At 28.5% G+C, this 22,097-nt stretch overlaps 2 protein-coding genes across 2 annotated transcripts in view; one reads left to right on the top strand and one right to left on the bottom strand.

Moving 5' to 3' along the window:
• LOC129909998 (DNA damage-regulated autophagy modulator protein 1) overlaps window positions 1-22,097 on the top strand; it is a 401,886-nt gene that overhangs the window by 147,914 nt on the left and 231,875 nt on the right. The gene's annotated exons all lie outside the window — the stretch shown is intronic.
• Window positions 5,600-13,015, bottom strand: LOC129909997 (syntaxin-4). Its single transcript, XM_055987211.1, has 9 exons — window positions 12,386-13,015; window positions 12,113-12,294; window positions 11,789-11,878; window positions 6,916-7,009; window positions 6,590-6,832; window positions 6,426-6,499; window positions 6,144-6,281; window positions 5,939-6,049; window positions 5,600-5,859 (listed from the first exon to the last, which is right to left on the bottom strand). The coding sequence occupies exons 2-9, from the start codon at window positions 12,143-12,145 to the stop codon at window positions 5,788-5,790; spliced, it is 855 nt and encodes a 284-aa protein (XP_055843186.1). The 5' UTR covers window positions 12,146-12,294; window positions 12,386-13,015; the 3' UTR covers window positions 5,600-5,787.

The raw sequence follows: 22,097 nt of genomic DNA, 5'->3' as shown, positions 1-22,097 counted from the left end.
AACTAAAACGTAAAATCTAGTCAACATTGATATTTTAATTGTCAAAGTGAAATTTTCACTATCCACTAAAACTTAAAAAAATGTCAAAATGATATTTTAATTGTCAAAGTGAAATTTTCACTATCCCACCTGAAATTAAAAAATGTCAAAATGATATGATAAAATATCAAAATTGATATTTTAATTGTTGGACGACTTTTGTCACTGAAAAATGTTAATTTGATAGCTGTTATTATCAAATTTTTTTTCGGTGTACATCAACTAACGTCAAATTTAATTAAAACTTTCGAAAGCTAACGAAGTTTTTCGTAAATTTTATGAATTTTTAATTACGAAAAAATATTCGTTAGCTAACGAAACTTTTCGTTGTATTAATTATTTTTTTAGTAGATTATTCTTTCATTCTTTTCGTAGAATTACGAATTTTTTCGTTAACCTACGGATTTTTATTCATTTTTCTTCTTATATTTAATTGGACCTGTTAAATCATTGATTTAATATAGCTTTTTATGGCCTCTAGTCCAAACAAAAATTTGGCGTTTGTCCCGGTGGAACTCACTTGGACTCATCAGTTGACTGACTTATCGTGAGACACCTTGTCAATACGCAAATATTTTTAATATTCAGCTCAACTTACATAGATTTTTAAACAAAAACCTAATGTGAACTATATCCAGCAAGATTAAGTTTTTCATCATTAAAACAGAAATGCACCCAAGTCTAGGTTTTTTTTACTTGCGATATAGGTACTATATATCAAGTTATGCATTCGTAAAAAAAAAAAAAGTTGAGATAACATTTTTCCATGACATTACGATGGTAGACAATGCCAAAAAAGTGGGTCCCGGAAGTCCGTCTGTCTGTCTGTCTGTCTGTCTGTCAGTCTGTCTGTCAGTCTGTCTGTCTGTCTGTCTGTATAAGGAGCTACAGCCTAAACGGATGGACCGATTAATGTCAAACTTGGTATGTAGCGTTATTTGGCGACTCTCCAGAGGGGTTTTTGGAATTAATTTTTTTGGACCAAAAATAACGGTACTTGTCATATAACGATTTTAGTAAAATTGAAATATCTCGAAAACGGCTCCAACGATTTTGTTTAAAAAATTCAAATGTTAGTTTTAAGCTAAGGTCTATCTTTCAATGAAAACATTTTTTTTTGAGAATCATTATTAACGGTACCTGCCATAGAACCGTTTTTTTCAAATCCGATTATCTCCGAAACCTCTTATTCGATTTCAACGAAACTTTTTGTTAAGAAGCATTTATATAATTTAAATATAAGCCAAAAATAAAATTTTGAAAAAAATAATTTTTGGATTTTTAAAAAAATTTTGAAAATTTTTTTTTGAAAAATCAAATTTTCGAAAACGGGACATTGAATTTTTTTGAAATTTTGTATTTAGATGTTGATCAGTGATTTCTACAAAATGGCATACCAGTTGTATTTTAAAACTTTTTTTCCAAAAAATTATTTATAAAAAATTAGTTTTTTAAAAAACGGCTCTAACGATTTTGAAAATTTTTTTTCTAAAAATGCATCTTAATATATCAATCAAAACTGCATACTTGTTTTGGGGGGCAATTTGATTTCAGATTTTATATTATTTTTTTAAAAAACGAATTTAATTTTTTTTTTTTATTTTTTTTTCTGTACCCATATAGTAGGTACCTACATTTTCTAAATTTCTATATCAAAAGTCTTAAAAATTTAAGCAACTTGAACTCTAAGAGCAAGTTCGTGCGACCCAGTCGTGCATTTTATTTTATTTTGTAAGGCAACGATTTTTTTTCGTTAACTGATGTATTTTTTCATAAGCCGATGAAGAATTTTCATAAGACAATTATTTATTTTCATAAACTTATGAAGATTTTCGTTAGTTAATGTTGAATTTCATAAGTTAATGAATTTTTTCGTTACTTAATTAAAACTTTAATAAAGTAAGCTAAAAATTCTTATTTATATTCTTTAAAATGAGCATGAAATTTTTAAGCTATTGCATAGATTTTAACGCAGGCCTGGCATGGGGAGCTAACCAAGAAAAAACGTAACGAAAAATTAATACATTTATGATGGTATGTGTGTGTATATGCATATGATACGATTGTACGAAGCTTGCATGGATGTGTGAATGGTTTTGGTTCAGCCAGAGAGGGTTATATAAATTGTGTTAGACAACAAAAAGAGGAGTACGGAAGAAGACCATACCAGAGATACCCAAAAGAAATGAGAAACTTCTGACGTCATACGGGTTTGCCTACAAGCTGCTTTAGACATTTTTGGATAAGTATGCGTGAAAAAATAGACATTTTGGCTAAGTATGCGTGAAAAATCGTACATTTTTGCTTAGGTGTGCGTAAAAACACCGTGGCTACACTATGTGTGTTTTTCACATTTATTCACGAATACAAGAGAGATTACAACAACACGAAATAAACAAATGGGTTTTGGGGGGTAAAACGTACGAAAGTTTCCCATCTCCTTTGGGTATCTCTGACCATACATTGTTCTGTATTTTCTTTTCTTTTGTTTTCTTTTCCCATTCTTCTCTTTCTTGATCAACTTTTTGTGATTTGTGAAGGAGTAAAGCGTTGGATTGCGCTTGCGATATTAAATCAGAAGAGAAAAAGTATTCTTGTGTTTTCTTATTTTTTTATCTGGAGAAGTTTATGACATGAGATTGTGTGTATGCATGTTGTTTTCAAATGTGACCTTGTTGTTGTATATGAATTGATAGGTAGATACAAAATATAATCATTTGTTTTGTGTAGTGTAGGTAAAAATTATAATTGCATAAGTTGATAAAAAATGCAATGCAATAGCTTTACCGCGGCAGTCCTCGAGTGCCACAAGTCTTTTTTTCGTTAAGTGATGAATCTTTTCATTAAATTGGATTTTTTGGCACTAATGGAAAGAAAAAGTGTATGAAACGTTTTCATTAATTGATGAAGGTTTTCATATTACGAAAAATTACATATTTTCGTTGAGCCAACGAAAGTTTCGTTGGGCCAACGAAAATGTAGTGTATGAAACGATTTTCGTAATTTTACGAAATTTATTATTTTCAGTGTAGGTATCTTCTTCTTTCTAAATCAGAAGAATTAAAGAAAAGTTTCAAGAAGAAGTGCAAGTCGCCACACAGTTTTTCCTTTTTATGTTTTTTTTTTTTGGCGTTAAAAACTGTTTGCATGGCTAAATTGATATGAAAAAGGTGTCAAAAAAATTCCAATTTAGGCACGAAAGTGCAAAATCGGTAAAACAAACTTTGACAGCTTTTATATAATACAATTTCTTGGATTTGTTTTTAATTTAGCAACATTTTTGATAACTTGTCTGTTCATTTTCATAGAAAAGTTAATTTCATTTTTTCAAAAACCGCTTCAACGATTTTAATTAAAATTTTTGTGTGTAGTATTACACATAAGAGCCAACTTTTTAAATAAAAAAATATTTTAGTACCGTTATTAACGGTACCCCTGCCATAGGTAGAAGGTTTCTGAATATATCGTACAAGATTAATCCGATTTCAAAGAAATTTGATACAAAAGCGTTTAGGTAGATAAAGGTAATAATAAAATTTAAGAAAATTTTTAAAAATTACATTTTTGGATTTTTAAAAAATATTTCAAAATTTTTTTTTTTTTTTTTGAAAAATCACTTTTTTTGAAAACGGATTGGTGAAATATTTTGAAATTTCGATTTTAGGTGTAAAATAATTATTTCTCCATAAAAGCATACCAACTTTTTTTTTTGAAAAATGTTAGAAAATTTGTATTTATAAAAAATTATTTAAAAAAAACTACTCTAACGACTTTCGGAAATTTTTTCCTAAAAATTCTTTTTTATACAAAAAATCAAATCTCATACTTGGTTTTGTTTAAAAGATCTTTTAAAACGGCGCACATTCACCTCCAAAACCCGCTTATTTAACTTTTTTGCTAAATTTAGAGTTGAGAATTGATTTTTTTTTTTTTTTTTGGTACTCTTAATTACCCACGGAATAATGTCCCGTAATTTTTGTTTTGCTTTTATGCATGCACTAAGCCACAGCATCAGTTGAAAGTCATTAATTGTAATCTTTTAATGTGGTTAAGTTTTTTTGTGTGAAAAATTACATCGGTAATATTAGATTTTTTTTTTGTTCTTATTGTTTTACATAAAATTCTTGTTATGGAAGTTTCAGCTGCAGGTGTGTACTTTTTTTTAAAAGTATATTCATTGCATTTGAAGCTATAATTTATTGTATAATGAATTAATTTTAAATGTTAGTAGAAAGGCAGTTTTTTTTTAATTTTGCTGCTTTTTTAATGGACCTTTTGTGATATCATTCGGTGTTATTTGGTAACATTTTTGGTATCATATTAAAGAGGAAGATGTCAAAAAGCAAAAACAAAAAAAATTTCTGCCCGTTAGTGCCCGTCTAGCTTTTATCGTCTTTTATGTGAACCTGGTTTTGTGAAAATTATTGACTGTTTTAATTAAAAAAAAAAAATTTTTGACGAATTGATATTTTATTATTTACTAAGCAAATACAACCGTGACGTTTTATCTATCAAATATTTATTGATATTGAAAAATATAAGAATTCACTATTTTTTTTTAGTGTATACCAAGATACCAACAAATCCAAAATACTTTATTTATACCTAAATTCATTAGAAAATAAACTTTATTACTGTTAATCAGTGGTTTTAGTCAAGTACAACTTCATTAAGCGAAAAAAATTCTCATGAGCGGTTTTTGAAGGTAAATACCCCTATGTGCGATGTTTAGTCAATTATAAAAACAGATTTTATTTTTTGTTTTTCCCTATGAAATTCCTTAAAAATATCAAATTTTCCCCAATATTGTTCAATAAAAAGCTTTAAAATTAGAGTAACTTTTACCATAAGAGCAAGTACGTGCGATCCCAGTCGTGCATTTTATTTTGAAATCTCAAATTTGATTTTCTTAGTGTTTGCTCTCAATTTTTAGATAAAGGCAACTAAAACGTTTTTGCACAAAAATTTTCGTTTAAATCGCTTACGGTTTACGACCGTTAATAACCACTTTTTCAATTTGTTTTACGACTCCTAAATTTGCCCTATAGTATTTATATCGCATGTAAAAAGTCTAAAAATGTATTATTATTAAATGTTTATTTCTTCCAATTTTCTTAGTCAATTTTCTAATATGAAAGTAAAAATTGCTAATTAACAGCGTCAAGTTTTGAAATTTAATTTGGATTTAATTTTTGTATGTATTTTTTTTTTCTGTAGAATAAAGTTGGTTAAAGTTAAACCACGATTTTTAATTTTTTGAATTTTTAATTTTTTGATTTTTCTTTAACCAGTTATGTTCTCATTTTATGTTAGTTACTATTTTTTCTTTAAATTTTATAACCAGCAATCTTTTTGTTTTAGTAGAACATCAAAAACTACCTACTTTAAAGATAAATATGATAGCTTTTATTTATTTTTATCAATATGAATTTTATTTATTAATAAATAAATTATAAGTCTATTTGTAAAGGAATCCATATTTTTATAATTTGGCAAAATATAATATATAAAATTTAAAACTATAACAGTATTTAGCTTTTAAACACAAAATCAAAAAAATATAAATAATCAAGCCTTAAAAAATATAGTGCGAAAACTTACATTTTGTCTGTTCATTACAATATTAAAAAAGCAAACAAAAATATTCTAAAAATACTTTTACTTTTATCGCTATAAATGGAAATAACATTAAGGTGGCTTAAAAATAAAGCTTAAACACCAAATAAAACTGTAAAAAAAACATGAATTCTATAAATACACTGCCACAAATATTAAAATTAATAAAAGAGTTAATAATATCACTATAAGTATTATTTTTTTCTGAAACAAATAAAAAAAACAAAATAAAATAAAATTAAATTAAAAAATTAAAAGAGTTATTATCATATTTATTGCATACTTTTCGGGTCTTTTTTTTAAGAACATGTGCTTGTTCCAGTTCATCGGCCCCTTTGTCTATAAACAATGTAGCCTGTTGAGCATGATATTCCACTAATTGGATTGTTTCACTCTAGAAAAAAAATAATTAAAATTAAATTAAATTAATTTTTTTAAGGATTTAATTTTTAAAATAAAAGCAAAATGTAAAAAATAATAACTTATACCTGCTCTAATACTAAGTTCTGTATTCGAACGAATAACGCATGGACATCTTCCAAGGACTTCTCAAGCTTCTTCAATTCAGAAAACCTATCCATCAAATCCCGCAGGGTTCGTCTCTCCTTTTCGGTTTCTTCTAAAATCTAAATTACTAAAATTTAACTTTTCTTATTTTTGAACTTGAACAATACAAAAAAATTAAATTAAAACTAAATAATATCTCAATGAAATTTATATACAACTTTTGTCCAAACTTATTTCCCAAACTTAACTCAATTTCAACTTACATTCCCCACAAATAGCGAAGTTGTTTTATTGGCAATTAATTCTTCGACTTCTTCTTCTGTTGAATTAAAGTTCACTATAAAGGATTTTTAAAGAGCAAATAAAAAATTAGGTAGATAAAATGTTGCTTTTGCTTCTCTTATCGTCATTAAATTTGATCACGTACTGATTTTGGAATGCAATTGAAGGTTCTTCTTGAGTTTATCCTCGTACGATTGCAGGAATGCTTCATTTCGAGTCCAAATGTTGATATACGATTGGTGGAGTCCATAAAATAAAGTTCGCTTCATTCGGGCTTCTAGACAGTAATCGTCGTCAGGTGGAAGGTTCGCTTTGAAATCTTTAAATTTCATCATAAGTAGTGTGCCGATTTTTAGATTTTCATTGCGAAGTTCTTCAAGTTCTTTTTCTATTTTTTGTTTTTGTATAGTTTTTGAAAAAAAAAAATTATTACTATTTGATTGAGAGATATAAGAAGAATGTTTAACAAACCATTGAAATTACGAATATTTATCGATTGGACCATTCGATTCATTGTTTCAAGATTGGATACTATCGTTCCCAAAAGGATACGGATCTCCGTGTACTGAAAAAAAATTAAACATGAACAGATATTAAAAACATTAGTTTTGTACATTTTTTTTGAAAAAGTAAACTTTCAAAGTCTCAAAGAATAATTGTTAAGTGGTTCAGATTCCGTAGTGATATGTTTAACTGATGATTTCATTTTTTCTATATAAGATGTTCTAATCTGCAAAAGCTGTTTTAAATTCATGATTATGGGTTATATGCAAAAAAAAATAGTTTATGCTTTTAGCTGAAAAATTGTAAGGTATGAACTTTTTCTATCCACATTTTTTTGAAATGAAAACTAGTTTATACTTATTAATACTCAAGTATTTACTATTTTTGTATGCATACGATATTGCACATGATATTGCTTCTATCATTCCTATTACCGAAGACGCAGTGACTCACTCCCCGGGAATCTACTCGATCCGCAACCGAATCAAATTTCAATCTGTGAACTCAACGGGATGAACTGTATTATGGATCCACGAAAACAAAAAAATTTGATGATGTAAACAAAATTTACGGGACATTGATTGCCTTTTTTGCGGAAAATCATTTTATTTTTTGATTTAAGGAAAATTAAGTTTTTTTTCAATATTTACCTTTGGTCAAAAGATGCTAAAAAATTCAAAGTTTTTGAAAAAATAATTTTCAAACTCAAATTTTTTAATAAAAAAGTTAAGGCCCATTTGTTTTTTGTTTTACTAATTTTTTTTTATTATCGGGTCATCAGGACCTTAAATGTCTTCAGACATGAATGAAGCACAGTTTATCAAGAAGGAAAAACTTCTTGCCAGTTGGTGACTCAAAAGTCAAGTTCTCAAAAACAAATAATAAATACTTTTTAAAAAATTGTATTTGAATTTGTTTTGGTTTCTGTTTCAAAAATTAATAATTTATAAAGATTATTAAAGATTTTTTACGTAAATATAACCTAAAGCATGGTGTTGCCCTTATTTCCAATTGTTTTTTTTTTTTTTTTTTTTTTTTGTTTCTTAACTCAAGTTCTTAAAAGGACCCATGTCATTGAACCGATTTGGTTCGTTTTTAGTAGCCTTGTGTGTGTTTTGGAAGATTCCCTAGACGGAAATCTATTTTCTTTTAGGATCAAAATTAGCGGTACTTGTAATACAACAAAAATGAAAAAAGTTTATTTTTTCAAAAAAAAACGGCTAAGCGATTTTCATTCAAATTAAATATAATGTACTCTGCTAAAAGACTGACGAAAACGTTTAAATAAAAGCGTTTGAGTGGCCGTTATATTAAAATGCATACAAATTTTCAAAACCATCTTAATAATATGTTAAGATAAGCATACCAAATCTGTTTTCAATTTCAAAAACTGAGAACAAAATTACAATAATATATTATAAATATACTTTACAACGGTTGCATCTAAAAACAAAATTTTAAACGAGAGTCTACTCTGATATTTTCTAACGATTTAAAGTATACTTCATCGTTATACAGGTCGTCTAACTTTACACAGCGTCTCCACTGAGCATACAGCTGCCCAGCATCACAAACACAATCCGATCCACAAACAGCACAAGTTTTTTAGCTGCTTAAATTATGTCATGTCGTCTCATGACATTTAACCCTCTGTAGGCACACCTGTTTTTTGCGAATTTGGTTCATACTTTTTCATGCCGCTAGAACTTTTTTCGGTCTCACTATTTTATAGAGAATCATATATGAAATTAATGTAGAATATTCCAAGGAATTCGAAAATTGTATTCACAATTCGAAAAAAATGTATTTTCACCCTTATAAAGACACTTTTTTGCTATCAATTTTAGTTTTTGTAATGCCAAATTCGCACCCGTGTGCCGACAGAGGGTTAAAACCGGTCACTGTGGTGTATGTGGAACATTTTGTATAAACAAATTTTAGTTTTTATTTTTTATTATTTTTACTTGCGATATACGTACTATATATCAAGTTATGCATTCGTACAAAAAAAAAAAGTTGAGATAACATTTTTCCATGACATTACGATGGTAGACAATGCCAAAAAAGTGGGTCCCGGAAGTCCGTCAGTCTGTCAGTCTGTCTGTATAAGGAGCTACAGCCTAAACGGATGGACCGATTAATGTCAAACTTGGTATGTAGCGTTATTTGGCGGCTCTCCAGAGGGGTTTTTGGAATTAATTTTTTTGGACCAAAAATAACGGTACTTGTCATATACCGATTTTAGTAAAATTAAAATATCTCAAAAACGGCTCCAACGATTTTGTTTAAAAAATTCAAATGTTAGTTTTAAGCTAAGGTTTATGTTTCAATGAAAAATTTTTTTTTTGAAAATCATTATTAACGGTACCTGCCATAGAACCGTTTTTTTTAAATCCGATTTGCTCCAAAACTGCTTATTTGATTTCAACGAAACTTTTTGTTAAGAAGCATTTATATAATTTAAATATAAGCCAAAAATAAAATTTCGAAAAAAATAATTTTTGGATTTTAAAAAAAATTTTGAAAATTTTTTTTTGAAAAATCAAATTTTCGAAAACGGGACATTCAATTTTTTTGAAATTTTGTTTTTAGGTGTTGATTAGTGATTTCTAGAAAATGGCATACCAATTTTATTTTAAAACTTTTTTTCCAAAAAATTATTTATAAAAAATTAGGTTTTTTAAAAACGGCTCTAACGATTTTGAAATTTTTTTTCTAAAAATGCATGTTAATATATCAATCAAAACTGCATACTTGTTTTGGAGGGCAATTGAATTTCAGATTTTATTTTATTTTTTTTTTTTAAACGAATTTTATTTTTTTTTTCCAAATTTCTATATAAAAAGTCTTAAAAATTTAAGCAACTTTAACTCCAAGAGCAAGTTCGTGCGACCCAGTCGTGCATTTTATTTTTTAATATTTTAGGAACTACAAAACGAACGATTCTGAAGAAATTTTCATTTTGCCATTTCTGGAGAATACTGCTTAAAGCCAATACTTATAAAGCTTTTGTCAGCGGAGTTAAACCGCATATCTAAATGGTGTTCCTTTGAAGATGATAGAAGATAGACTAATCATGGGTATTTTACTACTCGTAGGAACTTTTAATGGAACATAATTTTAGGGAAATCAATGCAATTCTCATTCACGCTCGTAACACAGATTTTATTTTGAAAGTAGGTAACTGCAATTTATAAGCTTTCAAATAAATAAGAAAACAAAAAAATGGCCAGAATCTTGTTTCTGGCTCTGGCGAATTAATTCATAAAAAAATATGAGTGTAGGTTTTTGATTTGTTGTTTATTTCTTTTTTTATTATAAACAATTAACGATCTCACAAAATTCCCACATTGTTGAAAGCTTATTCTCATTTTTAGATTTGCCGAACTTTTACTTCAGGTTTATTTGCTTATTTGTTTGTGTTTTTTTTTATTTTAACAAAATGCATTGTCAATTTGGCCAGTTTGACTTTTTAAAAAATGTATGTACTCTCTGGCATTTCAAAATTATGACTCCACTTTCTTCCAAACCAAATGAATTATAAAAAAAAAAAAAAAAATCGTCTCGAATATTATTAGTAATCTCATTGAGTCACGTTCCACTATAATCATTACGATGACATGTAAGTGTAACTTATCTAAGAAAAAATAAAATGCACGACTGGGTCGCACGTACTTGCTCTTGTAGTTCAAAGTATCTTTATCTTAAATATCTATTGGAAATTTAAGATTTTGTTTAGTGTCGAGAAACAAATTAAAAAAAAAATGAAAGTTAAAAAAAAATTTTTTTTCAAAAACGTTATAGAAAATTTTTTTTTTCAAAAACTTTTTTATTTTTTTTTACATTTGACACTTTATGATTTCTGTAAATTATAAATAAAATTGACTTATGCTTTGATGAAATATATGAACTTAAGAAATATGTCAATTTTTGAAAAACGACAGGTCATATTTCCGTTCTCCGAATTTTTTGGGAAAAACTAAAAACGCAGTTTTGTTAGAATCAATAAGATTATTACGTACACCAAATTTAATCGAAATCGTTAGAGCCGTTTTCGAGAAAGTTGCAATACCTCGAAAACGTTATATGGGAGATATGCGTTAAAAAAGTGATATTAAAAAAAATAAAAAAAAAACGGGTCTAGGGAATTACGTAAAAATCATCTGTAATCATCTAATCATCTGTTTCAAGTAAATCCATCCATCCGTTTAGACCCTAGCTCGATGTACAGATGGACGCACAGACCGACGGACGGCATGACGAAAACTACTTTTTTGGTCTTCTCCATCATCGTAATGTTGGTTTTGATTAAAACCTCGATTTTTTTTCTATACACGAAACCAATACTTGCCCTATAGAGCAAGTAAAAATAGTTTAACCACTTGTCGTGCATACTATGTCATTTCAAACTTTCTGCCCCTATTGTTGTTATTGTGTTTTCGTTCATTATTTCATATTGCATCAAAAGAACAACTAAAAAAAAAAAAAGAACACCTCATTCACATCGTTAAGAGTGGCATGTGCCTGCAAGATGATCACCTTGTCACATATTTTTAAAAACTCTTTTTCTGTCAGTGTATTTCATTTCCACAAAATGTTAATGACTTTTTCTTAATAAATCTTGAAATAACTTTTATATTCATCTGAATTTGAATCTCTCTGAATCACTTTTGATCATTTAACACGTTTGGAAACCAATAAACCGCACTGAAGATGAAAAACACAAGAGAACACAGAAAAAAAACTGACATTGAGATACATTTGGCGGTTTTTGTAGTTAGTTTTGGTTTAAATAATTTGACAAACAAAAACAATTTATTATTGACAGTTATATAATTACCGGATTAAGAATTGCATCAACGTTGGTGCTCAGTTCAGTAGTCATAATCACAGCTTGGTCCAGTGATCCGTTCGAGGTTTGAAGCGACCTCTGTAAGCGAAATAATAATTGTGTTTTTAATAGCTCTCGTCTCGTTTCAAAGGTGTATTTTTTTTTAAATATTTTTCAGTAATAATTAGCGGTGTAATTATCATATATAGCCAGTCGCGTCACAGTCGTTTGCACATTGATAAGATAAATACAAACCTATAGAGACTGTGATAGCAGTGGTAGCTTCGTTCGCCATAGGTAATAAGCTTTTTGGTCTCGATATATGTAACTTACCTGCAAAAGATCGGGCAATCTATCCCTAACCATTTTTGACACTTTTTTTTTTCCACACAAAAGGGTTGTTGTCTTGAGATGAGTTTATGACCCAGTTAATAGCTGCTATTCACGGTATTGCACTTTTTCAAAACTTCATAACTCAAAAATTGTGTGACCTAAATTTTTCGACTCTACACACTCTGAGATAGCGCGAAAATAAATAAAAAAATTTTATATATTTTTTTTTTTAATTAGAAAATATACAACAAGAAATCGTTTGTATGTTCTCACCGAAAAGTCGTGATAAGTGGAAGAAAAAAAAAAAAATACAAAGGTAAACCTTTATCTCGGGCAATATAAAAACGGAGCTGATAATAAAGTCGGTATGGCAAGCTTTTGGAGACTTTTTTTTTGGTTTGGTGGAAACTCCTCCCTCCCGTGGGTTATTTTTATCACATCACGCACTAGATACGAAAGTATCTAATAGATTCGGCTATGAAATACCGCGCGCACACAGTCACTGTGTCAATTAATTCGGTAGTATACATCCGCTTCGATTACAATGCAAATAATTACGCACCGCTCTCAAAAAAAAAATGTGTTATAATTTTTGTGTCTTGAGGGGGTTGATATTGTAGATGTTTTCACTAGCGCTGCTGTCGACCGAGACCGAACAAGTCTTGAAATTGAGGTAGTAGAAGCAGAGTCTGGGTATAGATCGAGACAAGCGCGTCTTATTGGAGTATAGAGCTTTTGTCACGATCGCACTTCAAAGTATAAAGTACAAACGGGAAAGAACTTAATTGAAATGGAAATGGAATTCATTCGACGACGACGACGAACGTGTCGGTCTTGTCAAGCTTGTTGAACGTTGCTGCTTGTGGCTGGCCAGCTTCAGCTAAAAAACCAATTGAATTCGATTCATTTGCACATTTTTGCTTTAGCGAGATTCAGTTTCAGTTTCGGTTTTCGGTTTTTTGTATTTATTTTTTTTCTTCAATTATTTCGTATTCTTCAATATTTTTCTATACAATCGAATTAAGTTTATGAGAGGTAAAGTAGATCGTAGATACACACAATATAGAATTGTCGAGACAAACAGACGAAGTCAACAGATAGAAATACAAAATAAATAAATTCAAATAAAATAACAACAATTGATTTGGTTCTACAACTTTTAGCGATCACAATGATCGTTCTTCTTGTTCTTTATTTGAATGAATTGTATGATATAGTTGGTGGAGGAGGGAGATGTTGTGTTGATTCATCTTTTCTTCTGTTTATTATTGTTATCGGCTATGGGAATATGGGAGTTCATCAGCCTTTTGATCTTTCGAAGAAGCTATAGATTGTTGTCAACAATGAATTTCTTTTGGGTTAGTTAATCCTATATAAATTCAAGACAACGTTTAAACTGAATTTGATAGCTAGCTAACAGGTTAAAACTTGTTTTACCTGTGTGATTGGCATTAATTAAAATGACTGGGTCAATTTATGCATGATTGTATGTGATTGTGTTCAAGAGTTTAATAAAAAATTGGTACTTAATTTCAAAAAATATTAATATATTTTATTTTAGGTGTTTAAGTGAACAAGAAGAGATTAGTAATAAAAAAAAAAAATACACAATTTGAACTTTCATAAAAACTTATAAAGGGTGTTTTTTATGCCAGTGTTAATTTTAATTAAAAAAGCAACTTTAATATTTTTGTTCAAAGACAAATTTTTTCACCTAAATACTTAAAAGTTTTGGTTGACAATATGCGAAGTAAATTAAGTACTAATTTGTTAGCAAAAACGAGCATTCTTCAAATCCATACTTCAATGAGTTTTTCAAAATTTGAATCGGGAAACAAAAAAGTCATGACTCTAAAGCGAATATTTTGTGAAGAAATATCTGAGTATTTTAATTATAAATATCTCACACACTTTTCCCTCACTTCAAACCTTAGGCTTCAAAAAAAAAAAAAAACAAAATTCAAATCGTATCAAAATCAGTGATCTTATTCCGAGTTTTCGTATAATTTTACGGTACTACATGGCGTATACGTATCAAAAATTGTGTTTTTTGAAGTGAAAACTTCTTTAGTAGCGTAGTGATTTGAAACAAGATGAAACGAAAACGCGACACGACTTCAACTTGTTATAATTTTTTTGTAAATAAATTCTTTTATTGTGGGCTTAAAGTCAATTTTATTCAATTTTTATATATTATATTTTTTTGGCGCAACGTTTCAGGGATGGTTATCCCCTTCATCAGGCCTTTAAATAAAAATATTTTAAATAATTAATAAAATATTTATAAATTACAAAGTTGGAAAACTTACAAAATATAAACAATATTTGATGAAAACAAAATTATTTATGATTTTTACAAAATAAGCAAAATATTTAAAATGAAAACAAACTCAAAATTTAGTAGTAAAAAATACATAAGTAAGGTAATTTAACTTTTAGCTAAATGACTATATATAATACTAAGACCATCGCAGTCCGATCTTCTGTTGACAACATTTTCGTTCTTTTGAATGTGCAGCATTTCTAATAGCATACGTTTAGAATAATGATTTTCTTGTTGTAAGATTTTTACATTATCAAAATCTGGTCTGTGGTCTTCCTCTAAACAATGCATAGCTAGCGCCGTTTTTTGTGAGTTACCGGTTCTCACATCTGATTTGTGTCCGGATATCCTGTTTTTAAGTTTTTGTTTCGATGTTCCAATATAAACTTTTGAACAAGTATTATTTCCACCTAAACAAGTAATCTGGTATACCACGTCCGATTTGTCTTCTTTTTTAGTTTCGTCTTTTAGTTTGGTAAACTAAAAACAAATGTGTTTACCAAACTAAAAGACGAAACTAAAAAAGAAGACAAATCGGACGTGGTATACCAGATTACTTGTTTAGGTGGAAATAATACTTGTTCAAAAGTTTATATTGGAACATCGAAACAAAAACTTAAAAACAGGATATCCGGACACAAATCAGATGTGAGAACCGGTAACTCACAAAAAACGGCGCTAGCTATGCATTGTTTAGAGGAAGACCACAGACCAGATTTTGATAATGTAAAAATCTTACAACAAGAAAATCATTATTCTAAACGTATGCTATTAGAAATGCTGCACATTCAAAAGAACGAAAATGTTGTCAACAGAAGATCGGACTGCGATGGTCTTAGTATTATATATAGTCATTTAGCTAAAAGTTAAATTACCTTACTTATGTATTTTTTACTACTAAATTTTGAGTTTGTTTTCATTTTAAATATTTTGCTTATTTTGTAAAAATCATAAATAATTTTGTTTTCATCAAATATTGTTTATATTTTGTAAGTTTTCCAACTTTGTAATTTATAAATATTTTATTAATTATTTAAAATATTTTTATTTAAAGGCCTGATGAAGGGGATAACCATCCCTGAAACGTTGCGCCAAAAAAATATAATATATAAAAATTGAATAAAATTGACTTTAAGCCCACAATAAAAGAATTTATTTATATATAAGAAAAGTCACCAAATTTGTTAAAGAATTTATAATTTTTTTGTTTTAATAGATAGATGAATGAAATTTTTACTGTAGATAACGTTAAAAAGATGTTCTTTTCCAACACACGTTATATCTTTTGATCTAGTGCACATACAAATTTGATTTAACTTTAATACGCATGCTGATAACATAACCTTTTATTTGATATATCACACATAACGTTACGTGCTCTACAAGTTACACAATCTTAAATTGAAAAATTTAAAAATACCTCAAAACACCTGTGGAGATCTGTTGGCGATGACCAGCTACCAGTGTAGGAAGTACCGTAATCTCAGTCTGGAAATTCGACATGGTTGACTTTAAAAAATTCTAACTTCTCTTGTAGACATCTTTGAAATAAGATTTATGCATCATTATACAAGGTGAAACAATAAGCTTTCACATGGTATAAAATTTTTTATAGGTTGTCAAACAAAAAAATTGATTTAATAGCATGAGAACATAAAAATAAATGTTTTTTTTTTTTGCTTTTTGGATGAAATTTCATCGAGTTTAAAAAATTGTAGCTCTTTTTGTAGATGTCTCATATACCTGATCGATATATATATTTTGAGCTAAGACAAAAATCTTTCAGATGGTGGAAAAATTGTATAAAAATGTAAAATACGTGTTTTTTCGCTTTTTTTTGATGGAAATTGATCGAGTTCAAAAAATTCTAGCTCTTTTTGTAGATGTCTTATAGACCTGATCGATATATATAATTTGAGCTCTTATACAATAAGCTTTCAGATGGTAAACATTTTTTATAGTTTGTTAGGGAAAAAATGCATTTAATAGCGTGAGAAGATAAAATTACGTGTTTTTTTCGCTTTTTTTTTGATGAAAATGATTGTTTTCAATAAATTATTTTTATACTTTTTGCGCATTGTAAAAATTTTAGAATGGCTTTATTCTTTGGGAAAATTTTGTAAGCTTTTTAATGGTTTTATTTTTTTATTTTTTTTTTTTAATGATTTTTTAAGGTTTCACTTCTACCACGTGTGAATGCACACATGATTTTTTTTTTTTTTTTTTTTATATTTTTATGTACCTACATGATTGCATAAGGCATTAAATTTAGCGTGGATTTTTTTTCTCAAATGAAATTAGAAAAGAAACATTGGAAAAGGCAAAAATGAGGCAGCCAAAATAAATAAGGAATTATGTCTCTCGTATAAAATAAAGAATTTACTTATTAGGTTTGTACCAGACTTTTTGTGCACTAAATTAGAAAGTCTCTCAAAATTTTCGACAGTTGAGAGAAAATTCTCTTTGAAGGAAATAAAACTACGAAAGACTGCAAAAAAAAGTTTGGAATAAGATGAACACCATTAAACAATCACAATTTCATATTTTACGTTTAATTCGATAAATAAAAGCACTTTTTGAATGCAGAAAAACACGTTAACAATTTAGAAATCACCAAAATTTGATATGTTTTCTTCTTTGACATACGTCAACTTTTTATTTGACAAAGCTCATATTTCTGACTAAATTTGTCAGTATGGACAAATTTTGGACCCACTCTCTCGTGATCGCCCTCTTCTTTGTAGTTGGAAACAGACTCGGTACCAAAAATAGCCAAATGTTACTAAATTCGGCTGCCTCAGGCTAAATTTGGAACACACCTAATATTTATTAACTATTTTAGGTACATTTTGTACATTTTTTTGCAAAAACTAACAACTTTGTCAACAATATCAATTTGTATCTTATTTATTAACTTGGCGTTTGCCCCCACAAAGAACACAATCAGCTCGAGTTTCTGAGTTTATTTTAGGATTTTTCAATCCACTAAACAGTGAATAAAATTCGTTCGCCTAAAATTGTACATATTAATCTCAATTTGTGACTCGTGGTTCGATTTTCTTACGATTTTCATATCTGAAGTTTTTGAGATATTCTGTAATTATTTGCTTTAGGATGTGAACATTTATCGAGTGTTCAGACTTATAGAATAAGTCAGATCCTGGCTTTGAGACCAAGATACTGAAAAATTTGCGAAAAAAAATAAAATATTTTTGAAGTGAAAACTTCTTTAGTATCGTAGTGATTTGAAACAAGATGAAACGAAAATGCGACAGGAAAAAAGAATCCATTATAACTTTTTTGTTTTAATAGATAGATGAATGAAATTTATGCTGTAGGTAGGTAATAGAATTAACTATTACACTGGTCAACAAAATTTAACTTTTTTTTTGCCACAAGAACCAAAATATACTTTTCTAGTAGTTTTGATGTGCTGAATCCGAATCTAAAGTCAGAAAAATTGTATTGGCCTCCGTTTTTTAAATATTACCGTTATAAAATGCCAAAAACCGTAATTTTGGCTGTTTTCGAGGTTCTGTTTTTATGTGGGGTAATTTATTATAAAAAAAATTTGTAACGGTGATTATAAGAACAGATATTTTTCTTTCAAAAACTGTTTAAATCTTCCCGATATCTTTTTTATTGCTCGAGATATCTTAAGTTTCAATTAAGAGAAACTAAACTTAATCTAAAGTACTGCCGTACTAAGCCAAAAAGGGCGCATGAGCCAAAAATCCAAAATTGAGTTAAAGGCATATTTTACATCCTGAAACAATGCCTCATTTATATGTAAACTAAAAACAGCGCATTTCCAATTCCAAGTGGCTCAAAATGTTCAATGAAGATGAGCGCAACAATATTACTCCGCTGTATTCCTCAATAGAAAAATGCATTTATTACTAACTCTAAAAATTAAAAAAAAAAATTAGATACGCATTTGGGAAGCTTGAACAATATATAATTATTGTGCAAACTAAAAATTATAATTTTCCTTCTACAAGTTGCTTAAAATCATTTTTAAAATTGAGCGCACTTACAATTCTCAACCTTTTCCCTTGTCAGTAAAATGCATTTATCTCAAAACTACAAAAATGGATAAGCGCCCTTTTCGCTTAGCACGGCAGTGTAGGTAATGTACTTAAATTTTATGCAAAACTGTTTTTCATGTGCTTCTAATCATTGTATGTACTACAGTAGACGTAAGATTTGATCAAGCTCAAGCTAGATATATGTTAGTTCTGAAGATTTCATGAATTTTAATTGCTTATAGCGAATGTTTTGCAGAAATTGAAGTGCAGTTACAATCTACTGCTCGCCAGAGATCAATTAATGCATAACACTTACATTCATATTAAAAAGCATTTATTGTATTTTTTATTACATGTGATTCTTGTTTATAGTTGCAATAAAATAAAAGTCTGAACGAAAATGAAAACACAAATTTTAATTTGTACTTTTAAAATTGTATAAAGACCATAATTGCTATACAAATGTTGTTTAACTTAATCAATTTTTGTAGTAATTTCTAATTTATGAAATGAAAATTGTTTTGCGTAATAAACATTTAATCATTTGTTTTTTTTTTTTTTTTGATATCTTGTAAAAAAAAACTCTGCCAGCTTTAACGTAAATTATGTACAGAAACAACGATACAAATTTCAAAAGCATCTGTGCAGTCTTGAAATTATCAGTGGCACGAATTTAATTTTTAATTTTTGAGGTAGGTATTCATTCAGCTAAATAAATAAATGCGAACAAAATTTAATACCTTAACTTAAGGTATATACCAAAGTTAGTGTTTTCTTAAATCATCACTAAATAGTATAAAAAATTATGCAGTTAGACGGGGTTAATGTAAAATAATTTTGTTCTTAAAATGTAAGAAAAAAAATCATGTGTGCAATTCACACGTGGTTGAAGTGAAACCTTAAAAAATCATTTTTCTTCCAAAAAAAAAAAAAAGAATAGAAAAAATCTACCTATTTTTATTCTATCACCTTTAAATCCATGTTTTTTATATGACAACCTATATAAATTTTATATCATCTGAAAGCTTATTGTCTAAGCTCAAAATATATATATCGATCAGGTCTATGAGACATCTACAAAAAGAGCTAGGATTTTCTGAACTCGATCAATTTCCATCAAAAAAAGCGAAAAAATACGTATTTTTATCTTCTCACTCTATTAAATGCATTTTTTCCCTAACAACCAATAAAAAATGTTATACCATTTGAAAGCTTATTGTCTTAGCTCAAAATATATATATCGGTCAGGTGTATGAGACATCTACAAAAAGAGCTAGAATTTTTTAAACTCGATGAAATTTCATCCAAAAAGCAAGCAAAAAAAACATTTATTTTTATGTTCTCATGCTATTTAATCAATTTTTTTGTTTGACAACCTATACAAAATTTTATATTATGTGAAAGCTTATTGTTTCACCTTGTATAATGATGCATAAATCTTATTTCAAAGATGTCTACAAGAGAAGTTAGAATTTTTTAAAGTCAACCATGTCGAATTTAAAGACTGAGATTACGGTACTTCCTACACTGGTAGCTGGTCATCGCCAACAGATCTCCACAGATGTTTTGAGGTAACGTAACGTTATGTGTGATATATCAAATAAAAGGTTATGTTATCAGCATGCGTATTAAAGTTAAATCAAATTTGTATGTGCACTAGATCAAAAGATATAACGTGTGTTGGAAAAAAAAACATCTTTTTACCGTTATCTCCGAATTTTGAATATGAAATTAATTGAAATTTTGTACAATTATAATTTATTTAATTACCTATCTACAGTACAAATTTAATTTATCTATCTATTAAAACAAAAAAGTTATAACAAGTTGAAGTCGTGTCGCGTTTTCGTTTAATCTTGTTTCAAATCACTACGATACTAAAGAAGTTTTCACTTCAAAAATCACCCCTTAAATTTCATTACCTTATTCTGGGACACCCTGTATAAATTTTAGTCTTGGGCTCCATAAAAAAATTATACAAAATGAGGGTTGCCACGTTCCAATTTAATTCTGGGGGCACGCCTTTTGGGCTAATTCTATCGATATTGTATAGTATTGTGGCGAAGTAAACTTAAAAGCTAACTTTAAAAATCTGATTTTTTGTTTGTTTTGATTTTATATTAAATCAATTTATTCTTTAATTCCTAAAATTACATTATTTTTTCTGTTTTCAAAAAAAAAAAAAATAAAAAAAAATCCATTTTGTAAAAAGTTGCTAGCCAAAAACCATAACTAAGCATCTTCACCGACAAATATAACAGTTTTGAAAAGATTAATCTTTGTTTGTCTGTGCTATATAAATTATTTTTTGGTTATAAGGGATAATGGACCAACCTTTTTATGGTAAAGTAAGACAAATTGATATGTTAATTGTCTTTTGATGATGCTTTTGAATAGTTCTAAGTCGCTTTTAACAACTTAAAATGATATTAATGGCGTGGTTTTACTATGAAATTTAATGAAACTTAAGTCAATTTTTATTTTTTGTTTTTGTTTAAAGAAGAAAACCAAACCAGCCACCAAGAAGATAAATGGTTTTGTGTTTCTAGAAATCATCATGAAATAATAAAAAAGGGAAGAAACCCTTAGAATTTTTGTGGTTGAAAATTTTCAAAAAAATAAAAAAAAAAATGTGGTTTTAAGTTAATGAAATGTATTTCGAAGTAAAAAAGGGGTAGAATTGGCTGACTAGGGAAAGTCAAATACATTTTTACGAACGAACCAGTAATAAAATATCTTACGAGAAAGTTGGAACATAAAAACATAAAGGTTATCCCTTTCAGAGTCCAGCAGTAAATAACTCCAAATCCATTGATAACAAGTAAGTCTAAGGACATTTCGATTTATATCAAACGAGCTGATAAAAAAATGAATAATATCAAAAAGACATATAACCATCAATGACGAAATGGGCATTAAATTCTAAACTCAACTTGGCCTTGGCTAAAAGCCTTTTCAAAACTTACTCTCACTCCAAAAAAAACCTTAAGTCTTAGAGTTTAAGTAATTTGAAAATTTTCTGCAATTCAATTGTTATTTTTTTTTCTTTTATTTTCTTTGTTTACAAGCAAGCACATCTCAATGGAAGGCATTATTGACTAAATTTGTTTCGTATTCTGTTCGTTATAATAGAAAAACCATTGAGTATTCTAGTACATATAGATACAAAAAGCTGGTCCGCACTTGACGCCAACACTCGACTATTCTGTCACTTCGCCAATAAACTGCAATTGTAGAAAATCACAATTCGCAACAAAATTGTGTCCACACAGTATATTGACCAGAGAGAACTAAAGAAACAGCAATGGCACCAGTAGAAAACCAGAAGAAACAGCACCAGCACCAGAAACCAGCTTCTTGATTCCAAGATGACGATGTTCAAATTGAAAATTGAATAGATTTGAGCATTTGAGTGGACAACGCTATACAATTCCATGTACATTGTATATGTATGTTTTTTGAAGAAAAAGCAGTAACCCCAGACACATATGGGAACCCACATAAGGATGCTCTGTGGTTTCTTCATGCATCCATAGATTTCAAGGAGCGAGCACAGAGAGACTGGAGTGTCCCTTAAGTATGTTCAATTGTTAAGATTCTTTCCTTATTCCTTTTTTGCACCACATTTTATTCT

This window comes from Episyrphus balteatus, chromosome 2 (assembly GCF_945859705.1).
Source record: "Episyrphus balteatus chromosome 2, idEpiBalt1.1, whole genome shotgun sequence".
NCBI lineage: Eukaryota > Metazoa > Arthropoda > Insecta > Diptera > Syrphidae > Episyrphus > Episyrphus balteatus.
This window is presented reverse-complemented; position numbering and strand designations above follow the sequence as displayed.

Coding starts and splice junctions, on each gene's coding strand:
- LOC129909997 (XM_055987211.1), bottom strand. CDS start 12,145: ATGGTTAGGGATAGATTGCCCGATCTTTTGCAG. Junction 6,833..6,915: donor AAATATTCGTAATTTCAATG/GTTTGTTAAACA, acceptor AACAAAAAATAG/AAAAAGAACTTGAAGAACTT. Junction 5,860..5,938: donor TTAAAAAAAAGACCCGAAAA/GTATGCAATAAA, acceptor TATTTGTTTCAG/AAAAAAATAATACTTATAGT.